The sequence below is a fragment of the Rousettus aegyptiacus genome, unplaced genomic scaffold, assembly GCF_014176215.1.
Source record: "Rousettus aegyptiacus isolate mRouAeg1 unplaced genomic scaffold, mRouAeg1.p scaffold_m13_p_1, whole genome shotgun sequence".
Lineage (NCBI taxonomy): Eukaryota > Metazoa > Chordata > Mammalia > Chiroptera > Pteropodidae > Rousettus > Rousettus aegyptiacus.
In genome coordinates this window covers 39,095,951-39,114,828 of record NW_023416284.1, presented here as the reverse complement: position 1 = coordinate 39,114,828, position 18,878 = coordinate 39,095,951, and the positions used below count along the sequence as shown (strand labels likewise).

The 18,878-nt window shown below is 42.8% G+C and overlaps 1 protein-coding gene across 1 annotated transcript; it reads left to right on the top strand.

Annotated features, from left to right (window-relative positions):
* Positions 1–2,575: 2,575 nt before the first annotated feature.
* Positions 2,576–4,418, top strand: TACSTD2 (tumor associated calcium signal transducer 2). Its single transcript, XM_016159891.2, has one exon. It carries the CDS (start codon positions 2,737–2,739, stop codon positions 3,703–3,705), a length of 969 nt encoding a protein of 322 aa, XP_016015377.2. The 5' UTR covers positions 2,576–2,736; the 3' UTR covers positions 3,706–4,418.
* Positions 4,419–18,878: the final 14,460 nt, after the last annotated feature.

Below are 18,878 nucleotides of genomic sequence, written 5' to 3'. Positions count from 1 at the left end.
AGCTGGGTCTGTGCTCACTTACTAAACTCATCCTAGTGTTTGTATGCTTGTTGGGAAAAGACTGGCAGAACCACAGAATTTAAACTGGTGGGGTGGGGTAGTCATCTTTGGTTTGCCTCACCTTCCACAGAAGGATATTAAGAACAGGCTCCTTCTATCCCCTTTCTCCCAAAACTTAACATGGATGGAAAAGACAGAGGTTTGGAGACCTCTGAGACTAGCCATTTGGGGCTACTTAGCTAAGTAGTCAAAGACATCACTGATAATAAAAGTACCTACCTAACAAGTCCTGAGAACCCTTCCCCATCAGCTTTCCTCTTGCCAGTCTGGGACCTGTTGGAATATCAAGCAGGTGGCTATGCCAGTTATAGAGGACTGTGGCTACCTAGACAGTAGATGGAAAAGTGATAAAATAGGATATTTTTAAAACAAAAATGTAACCTAGCATTTTTATAGTGTCTTACAGTTTACAAAGCTTTGCCATCTACTGTCTCATCTATTTGGATTTGATTATCAGAATAACCTATGAAATAAATGCTATTATCTCTATTTTAGATAGGTATACAGAAGCCCAGAAAAGTTAGTGTTGCCATTATAGTATGTTATAGGAAATAAGAAAGTATAGAGAGGGGCATTCCCCTGAGTGAAATAAAGAGGGCATATCAAGGAAGGCTTCCTGGAGGTGACCCGAAGGCTGCATAATAATTTTATACTAATAGATGAAGAAGGGGAGACTCCTGGTAGATGACTGTACAAAGGCTTGAAAAGAGCCTTTGAGGAAGACTGGAGAGGCCGGCAGGAGAAAGATGAAGATGATGATTATGATAGTAACCATACAGCAGCTAACCCTTATCTATGCTTACTAAATACAGATACTGTTAGAAAAGATAGTGTTCTAAGTAGGTATCTATATTAATTCTCACACCTACCTTGTTAGATAGGTACTTTTATTATCCCCATTTTACTGATGAATCAGCTAAGGCACAGAGAAGTTAAGTAGCTTGCCCAAGGTCATATATGATCTTGTGTGCTCACTTAAGAAGAATGAATTTTATCCTGGGAGCCAAAAGCACCTTCCACTCTGTGCTCAAAGGGGCTTCAACAAAGAGGAGATAGGCACAGATCTGAGATTTAGACAGCCTTCTTTGACACTTGGTAGACTGGGAGTTGGACGGGGGAAAGAAACTGGAACCTGAGTAGACTAAGAACCTGAACAGAGAGAGTAGGGGTAGAGAGCAGTGGAATATTCCCACATGCCTGGTGCTTGTTTATAAGGTATTGCCCCACATGTGTCTGCTTTCTCTGCCTGCAAAGGGAGAATAATATATTTCCACCTACCTGCCTCAGGAATTCCTTGAAAATTAATGGGGTAGAGGCCTGGCTGGCTTTCATGTGTTAAACAACACTCTTGTACTATGCTGGTGTTCTTTAAATTCTGAACATATAAATTGTGCTTTGACAGAGGACCGGAGATTAATTATAGCTTGTTAATTATTATTAATCTTACCAAAGCTTTGAAACCCTGGACTTTCTCGATGATTCAAAAAAGAGAGTCAAAAGAAACTCCATTAAAGTAAGCCACACAGTGTCAGACAAGCAATTTCCCACAGGCCCATTCTTTATTTGCAGTGGTTCAGTGACCTATATGAGACACAGAAAAAGAAAAGCAATGATTTGTTCTTTTAGAATCGAATTGTACAAAGAACTCTTTATAGTCTCGCTGGTTCTTTTTTAAAAAAATTGTTCCTTTTCTTCTCCCTATACTGAGTACATGCATAAACATTGTCTTTGTGTGTGTAAGAAAGAGAAAATGTGGTTAACAAAACTTCTAATCGATTGGACACCAGGACACCTGGGTTTTACCCACGATACCATGAGTAACAAAAGTGCTTTATAAACTTTCTTCAGATCTGCACCACTCCGTCTCCATAAACATTCAAGGCCTCATAACTGCCCGGCAGAGAACCAAAGACTTCTCCCAGGAATCTGAGAAAAATGATGGCTGGGAGACTTTAAGTCTCCACGCCTCAACCATATCACCTGTAAGGACTGAGGTGAGGATGGGATGTTTGTGAACTGTAAACTGTAAAAATGTGTGCTACTACGAGGACTGGGAAAAGAAGTGAGGAAGTAAAAGAACTTAAAGCAGGAACAAAGGCTGGGAAAGATGAAGAAAAAGGAGTAGGGGATAGGGGACAAAAGCGTGACAGTCCCGCAATACTTTTCAAAGCAATTCCTGATAATTCCAACCCAGGAGAGCGGCCAGGACCTCCGTCCAAGGTACTCAGCTAGAAGCTGCGCCGAGGGCGGGTTCCTCCACAGGTGGGGCCAGAAGGGCGGGGGTGGTGGTGGGGGGCGGGTCACAGGCAGCTGGTAGGTGAGTATCGGTTCTCCTCTCTCGGGCTTTCGGTCCAGAGAAGGGAGGGGCAAACTCCGCTCCCCTGATCCTATCGCGGGCCAAGCAGGGCGTGCTGTGCCTTCTGTAGGACGGGGACGGGGGGGAGGGGCCGTGCGGGATGTGTCACCCAAATACCAGAGGGTGAGTTGGCGGCGGAACCAGCCGGGCAGGTCCGGCGGAGTATAAGAGCGAGAGGGAGCGGCCGGCGGCAGACGCCTGGAAACTGACCCAGACCGCGGAGCCGGAGCCCAGCAGAGCCCCAGAGCCCCAGAGCCCCAGAGCCCCAGAGCCCCAGAGCCCCGTCCGCCCGCGTCGGGTCCGCGCTCCTTGGCCCCATCATGGCCCGGGGCCCAGGTCTCGCGCTGCAGTCGCTGCCGCTGCTTTCGCTGCTCCTACTCGCGGCGGTGACTAGCCATGCTGCCGCTGAGGCCAACTGCACGTGCCCCACCAATAAGATGACCATCTGCAGCCGGGACGGCCCCGGAGGCCGCTGCCAGTGCCGTGCCCTCGGCTCGGGCTTCGAGATCAACTGCTCCACGCTGACTTCCAAATGCCTGCTGCTCAAGGCGCGCATGACAGCCCCCAAGCACGGCCGCTCGCTGGTGCGGCCGAGCGAGCACGCGCTCGTGGACAACGACGGCCTGTACGACCCCGACTGCGACCACGAGGGCCGCTTCAAAGCCCGCCAGTGCAACCAGACGTCGGTGTGCTGGTGCGTGAACTCGGTGGGCGTGCGCCGCACGGACAAGGGCGACCTGAGTCTGCGTTGCGACGAGCTGGTGCGCACCCACTACATCCTCATCGAACTGCGCCATCGCCCGGCCTCTCGCGCCTTCGATCACTCGGACCTGGACGCCCAGCTGCGGCGGCTCTTCCGCGAGCGTTACGGGCTGCCCCCCAAGGTCGTGGCGGCCGTGCACTACGAGCAGCCCACCATCCAGATCGAACTGCGGCAGAACGCGTCGCAGAAGGTCCCCGGAGACGTGGACATCGCTGACGCTGCCTACTACTTCGAGAGGGACGCCAAGGGGGAGTCGCTGTTCCCGGGGCGCGACGGCCTCGACCTGAACGTGCGTGGCGAGCCCCTGCTGGTGGAGCGGACACTCATCTACTACCTGGACGAGAAGCCCCCCAAGTTCTCCATGAAGCGCCTCACGAGTGGCCTCATCGCCGTCATCGTGGTGGTCGTGTTGGCCCTCGTCGCCGGCGTGGTCGTCCTGGTGATCAGCAACCGAAGGAAGTCGGGGAAGTACAAGAAGGTGGAGATCAAGGAACTGGGGGAGTTGAGACAGGAACCGAGTTTGTAGGTACAGGCGGGGCTGGGGGCGGGGTGGGGTACGGGGTTTCTGCAGGGTCCCAGACCAAAGTGGATCATGTTTCTTGAATCTTGACCCAAAGGAAACATTTCTCTTCCGAATTTCCTGCCTCTTCCCAATCCATCAAGTTTAACAGATCCTGCTCTCAGGATCACGTCTCTTTCTGACTTCTGTCTTGAAAGAAGCATTTCTAAAATTCCTTCCCTTTTGGTCCGACAAGAAACGTGACTCAAAGAGTTAAGGAAAGTGTGGCATAGGGTTATGTGTAAGAATCAAGTGTCTGTATGACAATCCAGCATCTTTGCAAGTGATGCAATCGATGTTGAAAGCTTAAATGCGTTTAGATGGGAAACAGCGCTTTCACTGTCTTGCGTTTAAGTTATTTGATTAGCTCCACTTGTATCATGGCCTTCCTGATGAGGCCGGTGTAGTATCCTCATTGACCATCGTTGTATTACCAGCCACATATGCTTGTGACGGAGAATGAAGTCTGTTTCAGCTTCCTGAACACATTTTAGATGTCTGTTTGAGGGCGGACTCTGCCCCAGAAACTCAGCGTCTAGCCTTCAGCTCTCCCTTATTACAATTAGTAATGTTTCTTTTGTAAAATGTTTGTACATATGTTGTCTTTGATAATGCTGCTGTGATTTTTTAAAAAAACAAAACACAAATTTAATAAACTATGGAAAAGGCACAAACTGAAAGATGGAGTTGGTGAAAACTTGCCTCAGGTGTATATCACTTTCGTCTCTAATTTCCCACGACTGGGATTTCTTATTTCAAATTCTAATACTTTTTTGCAGGAGCGGAAATTTCATATTGCCACTCTGGTAAACACCAGAGCTGCATTAACAGGCTGGTATAAATACTGGTGTTTCTAAATAAGATTATTTGGAAGTCTCTCTCGAACTGCAGGAGGATAGGTCTGAGGGAGGTGGTTAGAACTAGCTGCTATTGAAAAAGGGGACCAGCCTTAGAGTTATCTCTAAACAAGAATTCTCTAGGGGAGAATGAAAACTACCTTGGTTTCAGGAGCTGCATCTCTTTTGAATCTTTGTCTTATTTGGAAGTAGGTGTACTATACCCTTTTAGCCCTTGGCAATTTACTTAATCCTAAAGTGTGTGGCTCTGAGAGAGGTTTACTTTCCCACATTGTTAACAGCTGGTCAGTCAGTAGTGAGCCCTATGCGCAGGCCGTGTATGTGTGTGTGTGTAACTCATAGAAGGCACGGCCCATCCCACACTGCCAATGTCCACTAACATTGTTTTCCTAAGATTTTACTAGTAATGTGCTTTAAAAATGTGTACTTCTTACTATCTGTAAAAACCAGCAACCTGCCTGTTTTATGCTTATTTCCTTATTCACTCATTTCACATTGATTTAGGTGAAGCTAAGTGTGCCAGAAGGTCTCTGTAAGGTGGACTACAAGTAAACAAGTTCCTGTAATTCTTGGGAAATTGCTGCAACAATGGGCATGTAACAAAGGAGGGAGTGGTTGGCATATCCAAGGGCAAATAGCTAGATGCAGGACTTCAGTTTCTTCCTCCTCCAGCCCCTACTCTGTGTTCTGTGCCTGACCCTCCAAGACTGAAACACCAGTAAGAATTATGGGGAGGTAGCTCTCAGCCGCTACCTTCACAACCTGGGGGTGTGGCTGGTGGGTACAGCTGGCTGAGTGGATACTTTATCACCAGAGATTTCTAAGTCTGTAACCGCTCCTACTCCTAGGCTCCCTGACTTCTCTCAGGCTCAAATAGGGTTTAACTGGGGGAGAGGGCAAAGAGGGGCTGACTGCCCCGCAGAGGGAAGGGTTATGGAAGTACCTGAGGTCAGAATGGGAACCAACCATAATTGTGAGTGAGGAGACACCACTCTCTCAGTGCTGTGGGCTTCCCTGAGTCACTGAAGTGTCTCAGCTGAAGGAGCCTTGGCAAACACTTCTAACACCTCATTTTTCAAAGGAAAGAACCAATGACTTCTCAAGATTTTTGTTTCTGTGGCACAGCCAGAATTAAGTGTAAAGTCTCTTGATTCCTTATCCAGTATTTTTACTGTCGTTGGACTGCCTACAAAATAAGCAGATTAAGGATTGAGTGAGAAGCTAAATAAAGGAAAAAGCTCTGGAAAAAAAAAAAAAAAACGCCCATTCCATCATCAGAATGTCACTTCTGGATAATTTCTAAATTTCTGCATCAATTCAGGATGATGAGGCCTTGCATTTTCTTGCACTTAATAGTTCACAAAACACTTTCACAGGTATCATCTTTGAGACATTGGCTTACAGAAAACAACCCAAGTTTTGACAAACCTGAGTTCAAATTCTGCTCTCTTCGGCACATCTTGCTCCATTTAACTCTCCTCAGTTTCATTGTTTGTTGAACGAATCTACAAAATTCCCTACCACTATTGCAAAGGTTAAATGAGATCATTGGTAAGAGTGTCTAAAATAATCTGGGCAATGAGAGTTCTGTATATCTTAAATTTTCTACTCTCATAGATTATATTCATTTCACATATCAGAAAACTGAGGTCCAAAGAAGCTTAGCAACTAACTCATCATCACACATCCGCCAAGTGCCAAAGTCAGGGTTTAGAATCTTTGTCTTTGGTTTCCTAGTCCAGGTTGCTGCTATCCCGTGTGCAAGCAGGTTGAGACACCTTTCTTATTCTCTTCTTCCAAGGAAAAGCCCCTCATACTTCTGTTGGGAAGCTCAGCATGCTTCTGGGGACAGGACTCTCCAGAAGCCGTCTCCATGGTCTTAGTCTCCACCTCCAGGACTTCACCTTAAAACTTCCATTCATTGCTTTGTTCACAGGCCTGGGGCTGCCCTTGGAAGGAATGTGAGAAGCAGGCGTGACTGACCCAACAGGTTGCAGCTTGTCTTCTCAGCCCCAAGGCTCACCTGATTTCCTTGTTTTGGTCACTGGGGCTTTCTCTTGTTATTTCCCTAACTGGGGCAATTTTTAAAATCACACTATTTTCCTGCTTATTTTGGTGTTGCTGTTTTCCAAACAGAATCACAGAATGTTAGAGCTGGAAAGAGAAACATTTAGTCCACACTTCCACTCTACAGATGAAGAAAAGAAGCCCAGAGAGGAGAATGAATTTACTCAAGTCAGGTGGGCAGTAGCAGAGCTGTCCTAGAGCTCCAACACCTGGACTTCCGTCTTGAATAATGTTTGCTGCATTTATCTCCCCAGTTAGTCTCCTGTTTTTTTTTTTTTTTAATTTTTTTCCTTGATCATTTCTGTTCTTAAACTGTAATGGTTCTTAATTTTTTAATATCACTTAAATGAGAGACAGACTTTGGTTAAGTGTAAATGTACAGGCTTTGAAGTTACCTGGCCTAGATTCCCGATTTCTTATTCGTAAACTAGGTAGAGGCTTAGCTAATATGATTGATTTTAAAGATTAGATATAAGATATGAAAACATTTAGTATATATGTCTTAAATGATCACTTGTGTTAGAATGACAGCAAGGCCCCCAAGAATCTATGGAAAAAATAACTAGTAACAGTTGAGCTCCCTCCAATGGAATGTGGATAGCTAGCACTTCCACTCCACTTTCTTAAGGGGACATCTCTGTCCCTAGAGTTCTGCTATTAGGGGAACTAGAACCACCTTGGAATCCACCTGTCTATGAAGGCAGAGCCATGGCCTATCTGGTTTGTATAAAACCACTGCCACTGCCAAGTGGGACACTCACCTTCGACTAGGATGTGAGAAAGAAATGTCTTAGTTTTCAAATTGCATTATTATTGAGTCTTTGTAATAGTCTTATTTTAGCATATTCTTTTACTCTATATGAGTGGCTATATTATTATTCCTGTAACAGATGAAAAAATTAAGGCATTGCAAGTTAAATTACTTGCTTCTTGTCATGTATCCAATAAGTAACATATTTGGAATTAGATCCCAAGCAAATTGACCTTTAAATCTACCATGTTCTTAACTAATGAGCTATACTGCCTCTTACAATTTGTAAATTTGCAAGCCAGTGTATATTAGTTTTTACTAACTTATTATATTGATACACATTATCTTAAAATTCTCTAGGTCAAAAGTCCCACACAAGTCTCACTGGGCTAAAATCAAGACATCTGCAGAGCTGCATTCCTTTCTGGGGTTCCTAGGGGAAATTTTGCTGCTCATTCAGGTATTGGCAGAATTCAATTCTTTTTCAGTTGTGGATCCAAGATCTCCACTTTCTCATTGACTGCCAAGTGAGGTCTTCCCCCAGTTTATAGAGGTGGCCAGCATTCCTCAGTTCATAGTCCCTTTCCTTCACTTTCAAAACTAGCTCTGGCAGGTTGAGTCCCTGCGTTACATTTCTCTGAACATTCTTCCATTGTCCCATCTCTTTCTGGCAACAGTTCCATGCTTGTAAGATTACCCTGTCTCAAGGTCTCTAACCTTAATCATATCTGCAAAGTCCCTTTTGCCATGTAGTATAACATTCACAAATTCTGAGGATTAAAATATGGTCATCTTTGTCAGGGAAGGGCATTATTATGTCTACCACACAGAAAATGGTCCCTCAATCTATGCTCTTGGCTGATACATTGTCCAGGCTCTGTAAAATTGTAAGCTCTTTCTCCTATGGCCCTCTCTTCTATCCCTTTTTGGACAAAGGCTTTCCAAGGAGGAAATGGACTCCTGGGAGAATTTCTCCTGTATCTCACCAGGGCTGTACAGGGTATGTGTACAGGGTAGTACAGGGTATGTAACAAGCTCTCAGGAAAGTTTGTTGAATTAAACTGATACCAATGGCTGCCATTTACTGAGCACATAGAATGTCCTAAACACTCCTACAAGCGTTATCCTAATTTCCTCATTCATTTCACAGCAACTGCAGGGACATGAAGTATGTTCTGCTATTCCTGCTTCACTGATGAGAAAACCAAGGCATAAGTAAATGACTTGCCAGAGATCACGTAGCTGGTCAGGAGTACAGCTTGAATTCAAATCCAGGGCTGCCCTCCCCAGAGTCAGGTTGTACCACTCCACAACTCTGCAGTGCAAAGAGCCATATTCCATGCCAGATACTGATGGTGCCAGCAGGGAGGCTTTTTCTCAAGGACCTAGATGGAATCCCTCGAAGGACCGTTTAGGAACTTAACAGATCTCTTTTACAATCAATAATGAATCTTGGTGGACATCTTCCAATTTTAATTACCCTCCTGGAACCATTCTCTGTCATTGCTAAATCCCATCAGAGGTTTCATTATTGCTTTGTATGATAAACTCCAGGAACTGTTGGGAGGATGGGGATGAGTAGGGGGGCTAGGCCCATTCACTGTTAAGGAATTACACTGAAAACAGGAGAGCTGTGTCCCCTAGCACCTTAGCAAGCCATATATATTCAATTTCAAAGGAAATTCTCAGGTTTATGCTGCAAGAGGCCAAACTGAGATGAGTATGAAGGAAACAGAAATGACCCAAAGTGACAACCAGTGGTTTAACCGCAGACAGCTCAGTTTACCAGTACATCACATCCTGTCTCTTTGGAAGGACAGGGACACAAAACCCTTGATTATATCAGTCTAACTCTTTGGAAGCCTTATGTCCTCATGACCCCCACACTGGATGTGAACCAGTCTAATTAAGAGTCCCACTACTCTCAACTCCCTTGTTAGCTGGTACTGTTGAAGGAAATGTTTTGGCCACACAAATATTTTGATGAGAAGCACATTATTATACACTATTGAAACACAATGTGACATAGAAGGTATCAACAAGGTCAGCAGATGAAGCTTGATGTCTTGGTTCTCTCTGTGTGAAAAGGTAGTTCACCTCCCTGATCCTCACTTTTACATGATAAAATGGATCAGATGATACTTATTTATTTGTGTTTTTGTTTACTTGGCATCCGCACAACCTTCTCAATGGGGAAGCACCCCGTTATGTAAGTCTCAGTGAGAGGCTAGATGGTCCTGCTCCTGGCTGGTGGGATGTGGGCATGTGACCTGGCTCAGCCAATTGAACTCCTCCGCCTGGGACATTGATCTAGAAGGCATGAAGCCATACATCAGGCCACTTGATTAATTAGTCACAACAGTGTCAGCTTTGCCAACAGTACAACTACCAGATGTCCAGTGGCAGCAGCACCAGTGAGGCATTCCAGTCAGACTGACCCATAGCTGGACCTCGGCTATGTGTCTCTTGCCCAGTCAACCTTAGTTCCTGACTATTTTCTGAATCTAGTTCTCCAGCCTTCCCATTGATTCTGTGAACTTACCCAAATCCTCCAACACATTTTTTTTATGCTTAAGTTACCTGGAATTAGTTTCTAAGGCCTACAACCAACGATGTCAGGGGCCTGACTAGTAGAGTTCCTGCCTTTGTAGAACTGAAAAGGCAAAGAAAGAGATAGCAATTAAGTACATAATCATATAGGGGTGCAATTTAAAAATGAAGTCAGTGTTCCAAGAAAAAGAGCATGTGTGGGCATTCTGACATCGCCTTGGGGGGGCGTCACATCCATAAGGAACTGATGCTTGATCTGAGGTTTGAAGTATGAGTAGATATAATTTATGTATGAAGAGAACATTTTAGTAAGAGAGAACCGCATGTGCAAAGGTCCTGGCAGAGGAGGTGTGGCTTATCTGAGGACCTGGCCGGAATGTTGATAGCAAGGAGAACTGTGGTGCTGCTACATGAGGCTGGAGAAGTGGGCTGAGGACAGACTATGGATGACCTTTCAAGCTTATTAAAAATTTGACGTTTTGTAAATTAGCAAAAGGTACCCCTTCTGTGTAGGCAAGTAGAAAAAGGCATTCTATCTAGCTGGAGTTAACCCTGCAATGCAGGGCTTAGCACATGGTCTGTTGGGTATCTTTGTGTGAAGAAAAAGGGGTCCCTTCCTCCCTTCTGACACAACCTCACCTGACCTAAGTCAAGAATATAGGGAAATAATTGCAAAAAAAATATTTTTTTTGCCTTCTTTTTACACAGAAAATGATATAATCAGATTGTATTTTAAAAGGATCGCTTCAGCTGGAGTATGGAGAACAGGCCGAAAAGGACTAAGAGTAAAGGCAAGGAAACAGTAGAAACAGAAGAAGAATCTCCAGTGAGAGCAGGTGTGCGGGATAGTAATGGTGATGGAAACGAGTGAGTGTGTTGGAGGGATATTTAGGGTATAAAATCAATAGGACTTGGGGAGGATTCTTTATGGGGGTTGTGAGAAAGAGGGAGGTGTCAAGAGCAGTTCCAGGTTTCTGGCTTTCAGGACTGGTTGGTGGAACCATTCCCTGTGACAGAGAACACAGGGATAAGAGAATATTTGGTGGCAGCGAAATGATGAGTACGGTTGTAGACATGTTGAGTTCAACGGGGAGCTGGACATAGATGCCTGCTGTACTATGGGCTGGAGATGGGAATTTGGAAGGCACTGATAGTAGTACTTGAAAGCCATGGCAGGGATGCGATTGCCAGGGGAAAGATAACAGACTGAAAGGGGAAGAAACTAGTACTGTGCCTGAAAAGACTCCGGCACTTAAGGAAATGAACAATGATGTAAACAAAAATTCAAATATAAGATGCGTTCCTTGCATCAATTTTATAATAGCAAAAAGCTGAAAATCTAAATATCCAACAACAGGGGGATGACTAAACAGGTACACAACTGCTTGAGAGCTGGTGTGTTTCAGAATTCAAGAATTTTCAGGTTTTTCAGTGACTACCTTCTTTAGCCCCCTCAGCAGGGTCTGTGGCAGCGTCAGCAACACATCCAGATTTCCGCCATGAAAGTTATTGTCACACTAATTGGTATGAATAGACCATAAATAGCCCTAGGCCACATGAGGTCAGCTGTGCCCTCAAATGAGATGGCACCAAACTTTCAAAACAGCTTTCAATTCTCAGAACATTTTGTATTTGTTGCTAAGGGATTGTGGATCTGTAAAAATTGTGGTATGATACTTGAGGACTTTTTAATATGGTAAAATGTTCATAATATACTGTTAAGCAAGGTAAGAGGAAGTAACAAAATTACATAATGACGCACTCCATTATAATAAATGGAAACAATTTTGTTATTTAAATGTAAACTTTGCTGTTTTAAATCCAAACTGACTGTAAGTGCTTTGGTTTTCCTCTTATTTTTCTTCTTTCTTTCATTTTTTTAATCTTCGAGTGGAGTGGAATAAATTTTTCAGTGTAGGAGCCAGTCATTACTACATCCAGTTCTTTATGCACAGCCTGCTAGGGCAGAAGAAAGGGTACCTCTTGGGGGCCACCTCCTGATTGGTGAAGCAGAGAATGAGCCTTGGATATGCAAAGTGAGTCCCCTTAGGTAAGGAGCTAAGGAAACTAAATTGCTTTGCAAAGAGAAGTGGGAGGAAATTTTTTAAAGTTGGGTGGAATCTAGGGGTGGGGAAAAGGAAGAATTATTAAGCAGGGCTTTGGACCCTGTATTCATTTCTTGGGGCTGCTATAACAAAGCACAACGTATGTAGTGGCTTAAAATAATAGAAAATAATTTCTCAGTTCTGGAGGCTAGAAGTCCAAAATCAAGGTGTCAGCAGGGCCATGTTCTCTCTGAAAGCTCTAGGGAAGAATCCTTCCTTGCTTCTTCTAACTTCTGGTGGTTGCAGGCAATCCTTGGCATTCCTTGGCCTGTGACAGTATAACTCTCTCTACTCCTGCCTCCTTCACATGGCTGTCTTCCCTCTGTGTAGGGCAAAGTCCAAATCTCCCTCTTCTTACAAGGGCATCGGTCATTGTTTTAGGACCTATTCTTAACTTTATTACATCTGCAAAGCCATTATTTCCATATAAGGTCACATTTACAAGTTCCAAGTGGATATGAGCTTTTGGGGGATAGATACTATTTAGCTGTTTTAAGACTCCAAGAAATAAAATTTTAATATTTCATTTATTTTAAAGGCTATGTCTGCTGAATGAATGAGTGAACAAACAAATGAATGATGAGCATGGAACTCTGATATAATTTCCTCCTTGACATTACCTTCAAATTTTCAGGATGAGTCGGCTATGCAAGTGTGCTGTATGGGTAGTGTTTGTGTACAAATCAAAGGGAACACCCAGGAGAAGTGGTATCAGTCCCATTGGAGGGATTCTGAGAAAGTAAGGCCTGGAAATGCTCCAGTGTCCCTGGGGGCAAGAGCCAGGATCTGAGCTGACATCTGGTACACACAGAAATAAAAGGAAGGTCTATTGATGGGTATACTGGGACTATTTGTAGTCTCCAACTATGCTTTTTATGTATTTTTCAAAATTTCCCAAATGACTATGATTTGTTTTAACAAAAGGAAAAAAAGGTTGTTTAAAAGAAGGGCAATTCAAGGTGATCTGTTATTTATATTTTAAGATCTTCAGAAAATGTTTAAAGAGCTAGAAAATTGGGTTCTCCCCTTTTTTAGTCTAATCAGACCAGTAAATACTATTAAAGCAATAATCTTCATCTTCTGTGAGTATAATTATCCTCTTCAAATTATTTCATTTGATCAGCCCGGGGAGTTTTAAAAAAATTATTATTATAATTTCATTAAGAAAATCCTAAGTTAAAGCAATTACTAGCTTTTATATACTAAAACTAATCAGAGCATATTACAATTACCTAGTAGTCACACAAAAACACTTAAACTTAGCTGTAATTTATTTTACTATGCATTGGAAAAACAAAGATACAGAGCTGTGAATGAATAGACATCAGCTACCTACTATGTTTCATCACTGTGCTATGTTTCATTCCTTATGGGGCAACACAAGGGAATATAGCAATAAGCAGAATTTGTTTCTGTCCTCAAAGGTCTCACATTTCAGCCAAGTAGTGGTAATGGGATAGGGGAATAAACTGAACAGGTAATCACAATAATGCAGGCTCAGCGTCATGGTAAGGAAATACCAGGGCTGTGAGAACATTCAGTACAGAGAACTGAAGTGATATTGGTTGGAAGTGGGGATCGGTTTAGGGAAGATCTGCTTGAGAAAGTTAGGTGTGAACAGAAGCCTGAGGATAAACAGGAATTTTTAAGGTGTAAGAGGAGGAAGGAGAAATGGATCTAGGAGGAAGCAGATGTGCTGTATCTGAGTGTATTAGTAAGGACTACTTCATTTGAGGCTGTTAACAACTCAACTCAAACTAGTTGAATGAAGCAAAAGAAATTTGTTGGCTGATGTAACTGGAAAGTGAAGGGGGATGTGTTAGTTTGAGGCATGGCTGGAGCCAAGAATTTCAAATAATGTCAGGTTTCTGTTTCTTCTTATCTTTTTCTGCTCTCACCAGTAGGGGCACGTGCAGGAGGCCAGAAGTGTCAGAGAATTAATAATCACTCCCAGGACAGCCTTCAACTAATGATTACCTAGAGCTGGTGGGTAAATGCCCAGCAACTTTGTCCCTCAGGTGGGAAAACTCTGAAGTATGTGTTCCATAGTCTCCCCACATTTATCAGAGGGACTCCACTCCATTTGCCCTTATTTGTAACTAGTTTGTGAATGCATCATTTATTGGCTTCCTTCCCTTCTCTTTTTTGTCTGCTCCCCAACCAGTGCTTCTTGGGTCACCTTCTGAATAAATTACTTGCATTTCAATCCTCGTCTCAAGGTATCCTTCTGAAGGAATTCCAAATTTGATAGCATTCCACACAGAAAGAACAGCATGTGCAAGAGTATGGGAATATAAGCATGGACTCTCACAATCTATTTAAGGGATTGTTTAAATTATTTGAGAACTTGCTGCCTGGTCTCTTTTGGCCTAATGGGTGAAGAATTATCTGGGGCTTAGAAACAAATGGGTACTATTCTGTAATGTCCCTTGTTTTATTTTGAGAATTCTTGGAGTTCAGAAGACAGCATAGAGTTGTTAGTTTTCCTTAGAGCCCTCAGATCTACTTAGTGCCTGGTATGGAGGGATCGGTCTGTAAGTATTTTTGAATTAATGAACTTTATGATTGTATTGAAATTAGTATATTAGAAGTATCCAGTCCTTCTAATGCATGTTTGATAAATGTTGAACTGAAGGATACTGTGAAAAGCTGGGGGCGGGGGGGAGCCTTTATTTGAACAGGCATTCTGCCCCCTGGTGGTGATTTTGTGGAGGGAGACTTTGCAGGCTGTGGTTTTGTACTCTCGATTTTGGGGGACTTTGGTTTTACTGAGGGTTCAAGGCTGTAAGCTGAGTTACTTATCACAGCAAAAGAATAGAGCTAGAGTGTCCAAGAACAGGGGAATACTGGATTAAATGATTCAATGTCCTTTCCATAGAACACCAGGTAGTGATTAAAATGGATTAAGTTGATCTACATCCATTGATGCAGAAATTTCTCCAAGATCTGTTGTTCAACTGATAAAACGAAGCCACAGAAAATACATATAGTATGATGTCATTACGCACCCCATATCTTTAGTTGTTTTGAGAGGCAGACTCAGCAACATATTGGGTGGGGTAACCAGATGATTTTTAAGTCCTTTCTGGTTCTGAGATTCTGTAACACTAAGAAATCAAAGTTTATAGTTCCTTTAAAAAATATACCGCTTCAAACCAAGAAAACTATAAAACTTTATGGAGAGACATAAAAGAAGACCTGGATAAATGGAGATACATGTCAGTTTCCTGGATTGATAGATTTAACACTGCAAAGATATAAAATTCCTCAGAATTAATCTGTTCAAAAACAATGGCAATAAAAAAACAAAGACCCAATGTATTTTTTTGTGGGGAAGACTTAAAAAATAGTTATGAAGTTCATCATGAAGGTCAAATGTGTTTGAAGAGCCAGAAAATACTTAAAAATAAAATTTATATTGTAAAACTAGGATAATTTGAATCACATGCTAGGGCCAGAACAGATGAAGGAACAAAAGGGAAAGTCCAGAAACAGATGTGAGTGTTTACTAGAATTTAGTATTTAACAAAGTGACACTTTGAGTCGGTCAGGAAAGAATGTGTTATTCAGTAAATTGTTGGGACAGCAGTTACTTTTGTGGTGCTTCCCATGGGAAGAGCACACGCACGTGTCTTTTATAAAAGTTCCACTGGCCTTATCATTGAGAAAATATTTTAGGTCATGTTTTCCCACCTTACAATAAAACAAATTCATGGTAGGTTAAAGATTTAAGAAAGAAAAATTATTAAATACTAAATTGGTAAATACTATACAAAATCTTGGGATTGAGACAAAATGTAAAAATCATCTCAAAGGCAGAAACCACAATGATAAGTTGAATAGATTTATATACATGTATAGATGAATTAGCAAAGTTGAAAGACAAACATCAAGCTACATAAATGATAGGCAATTATTAAATATGTGAAACTTTTTTATAAGTCAATATAATAAAAATTAATATTTTATAGAAAAATGGTTTAAGGGCATGAACAGGGAATTTGCTAAGGAAGAAATTCAAACACCATATAAGTATGAAAAAGTATTTACATAATTAGGAATCAAAGCAATGCACATTAAAATGACAGTAAGAAACATTTCATCTCATCAAAGTTTTAAATATTTATAGTAATTTTAACTGTGTATTTCAAGAGAGTTACACATCAAAATGTTAATGGCTATTTTCTGGGTAGTAGAGTTAAGGGTATTTTCTCCTTTTTGTTTTGCTTTTCTGTGGTATTACTATTTTACTGTGTAAGAAAGAGATAATAGTTTGCACTGACTCTTAGAAAGGTACTCAGCCGGAATCTCTGGGGGACTCATCTCTGAGGAGTGAGCAAGGTCGTGTCCAAGCAGTGGCCCTCCCCTTGGGCTCAGCCTGGAGCTCACTGAGCCATACTGAATCACCTTGGGCCCTGACTTCCAGAGCTGGGTCTGGGTGGCTGCTGTTTAGACAAGGGGAATGAGACAGAGGCAGGGAGACTAGCGAGCTAGTGCAATAACAATCCAGGTGGTGTTTTATAAAAATTGCACAATGGAACTTGGTGTGACCACTCTTTTCAAGAAAAAAAAAATTCAATGGTATGTCTGCTCATGTGCTATGGGAAGATGGGCAGGAAAGGCAGAAGAAGAGAGTAAAGGAAGTCAAACATGTGGATGAAGAAAATGCTGAGTGAAGTTTTGTTAGAGTATGCAAATGAAGATGCTGCCACCTTCTAAGTTAGGGTGATTTCGTATTCAGAACCAGCCATTTCCAGCATTTGGAGCCTTCATTCCCAGGACATTTTCCAAAAGAACGAAAAGTGACTTCAGTCAACACACCACTCATCCATTGCAGCCTGCCAAGGATATGGCTTTCATCAAATCCTGCGACCATCTCACATTGCTCTCAGCCTGAACCCAGGTAAGCAGAGAGTTGTGTTGTCCATTGAGCTCCTGTCTACACCTAGTTCTAAAACAAACCATGCTTCATAATCCTTCAGAGTTAGTCTCTCCTTTAACTGAGTATTCAGTCTCTAGTACTTCCTCATGGAGGTGAGAATGAAAGTCTTTCTATATTAAAGCAGCTTCCACTTCTGGAGAAAAGAGTTGCCTTAGGTTCAGTTCCTTAGAAAGACTCCGAGGTGAAATTCGTGTGCAAGTTTGTTGTGTGTGTGTGTGTATTGGTGGGGGGGGGGGGGGCGTGGGTGGTCCTCAGAGATAACACCTATAAAGGACTAAGGGAAAGAGGACTGGGTGGAGGAAAAAGTGGGGCTTCTCAGTCAACCCCACCAAGAGCTCTGGAGCTGGGATGGCCCTGCAGCATGGTCCTCAATTGAAATATAGGGGCCAGGCTTTTTGTACCCCCAGATTAACTGGTCGTTTGGAGGCATCCTGTCCTTGGGGAGAAGGCAAAATTTTTGATGAGGCCGGTGCATAATTGGGAATATATATTGGACGGCTGGAGCAAGCTCTACATTAGGTCCTTGGCCTTCAGTTCTCATGGTGGAGAAAATCAAGTGAAAGCCTCTACAATTGTCCCTTCCCTACCAAGTCAAGATAATAAAACCAATATTTCATCCAAGGGGATGGGGAGGGAGGGATGATGGTAAAGATTAACATCACCACTAAATACCTAAAGGTCATCCTCTCATATTTCCACTTAATTCACCAGTCTGGCTCCTTCTGAAATCAGGAGAATGGTTTACAGACTACTACAGACCTAACCATTTAGTAGCGCTGATCGCAGCCAGTGTGCCAGGTCTGCAATCTTGTCATAATACAGTCCAAAAGGAGCTGGACCACCTAGACACTCCACAGAACATCACACTCATCTGAAACACTGATCACACCATGCCAATAAGGCAAGATCAGCAAGAATGGCTAGTGCTCAGGGAAACCTTCGTAAGACACATGTACCTCAAAGGGTGGGAGGTAAATTTCATAGAGATTCAGAGATCTGTCCCTTCAGTTTTTAGGAAACCAGTGGTCAGGGATCTAACAGGATAGTTTTTTTTTTTTAAAGTAAAGGCAAATATAAAACACAGATAAGCAAGAGAAAAAGAAAAACGTTACTTACAAACTCTTTAAAAGCGATACCTAAAATTGTTCATAGTGTTATATCCTTTAAAATTGTTTTTCGTTGTGCATAACTCATAAATATAAATACAACAAACTGATATGGAATCACATCACTATCTAATATCTTGTTTATTCACCTGTCTACTTACTTACTGTCTATCTGTCCTCACTGTGATATAAAGTTCATGAAAGTCAGGTCTTTGTCTTGTTCACTTCTGTATCCTTGGCACCAAGAATTCACTTGGTGCTCAATAAATATTTTTTTTGGTGGAATGAAGGAGTATCATACATATTGTTTCGTAGCCAGCTATTTCCAACTGACTTCCCGATGCTTCAGGTTATACTTCATCTTTCTTAAAACGCGCCTCTCCATAAGTCATGTGAAAGAGGAATTCTCACATTCCAGAGATTCCTATCAGTGCAACTTTAGAACCAAGAAACCTTAGTTTCTTGGCGGCCCTCAAGTCTCTTTCCTTTTGGCTAGTACTGCTTTAGAGTCTACAGCAGGTACAACCTTGCGGGGATCACCACTTTAGACCATCCAGCTCTGCTAAGTCAGGTTCTAAGGATACAGTAACTGAAGCTGTTCCCAGGCAAGCAGTCCAGTCCAAAGCCACGTCCCTCTTTCGGCCACGCGGGGGCGCTAGAGGGCCACAGTCCGCGCAGAGCTCCGGGCCTCCGGGAGGAAGACTCTGGGCGAGTGTGTCGATGCCCGGTGTGGGCGGAGCAGGAGGCGCCCAGGCCCGCCCG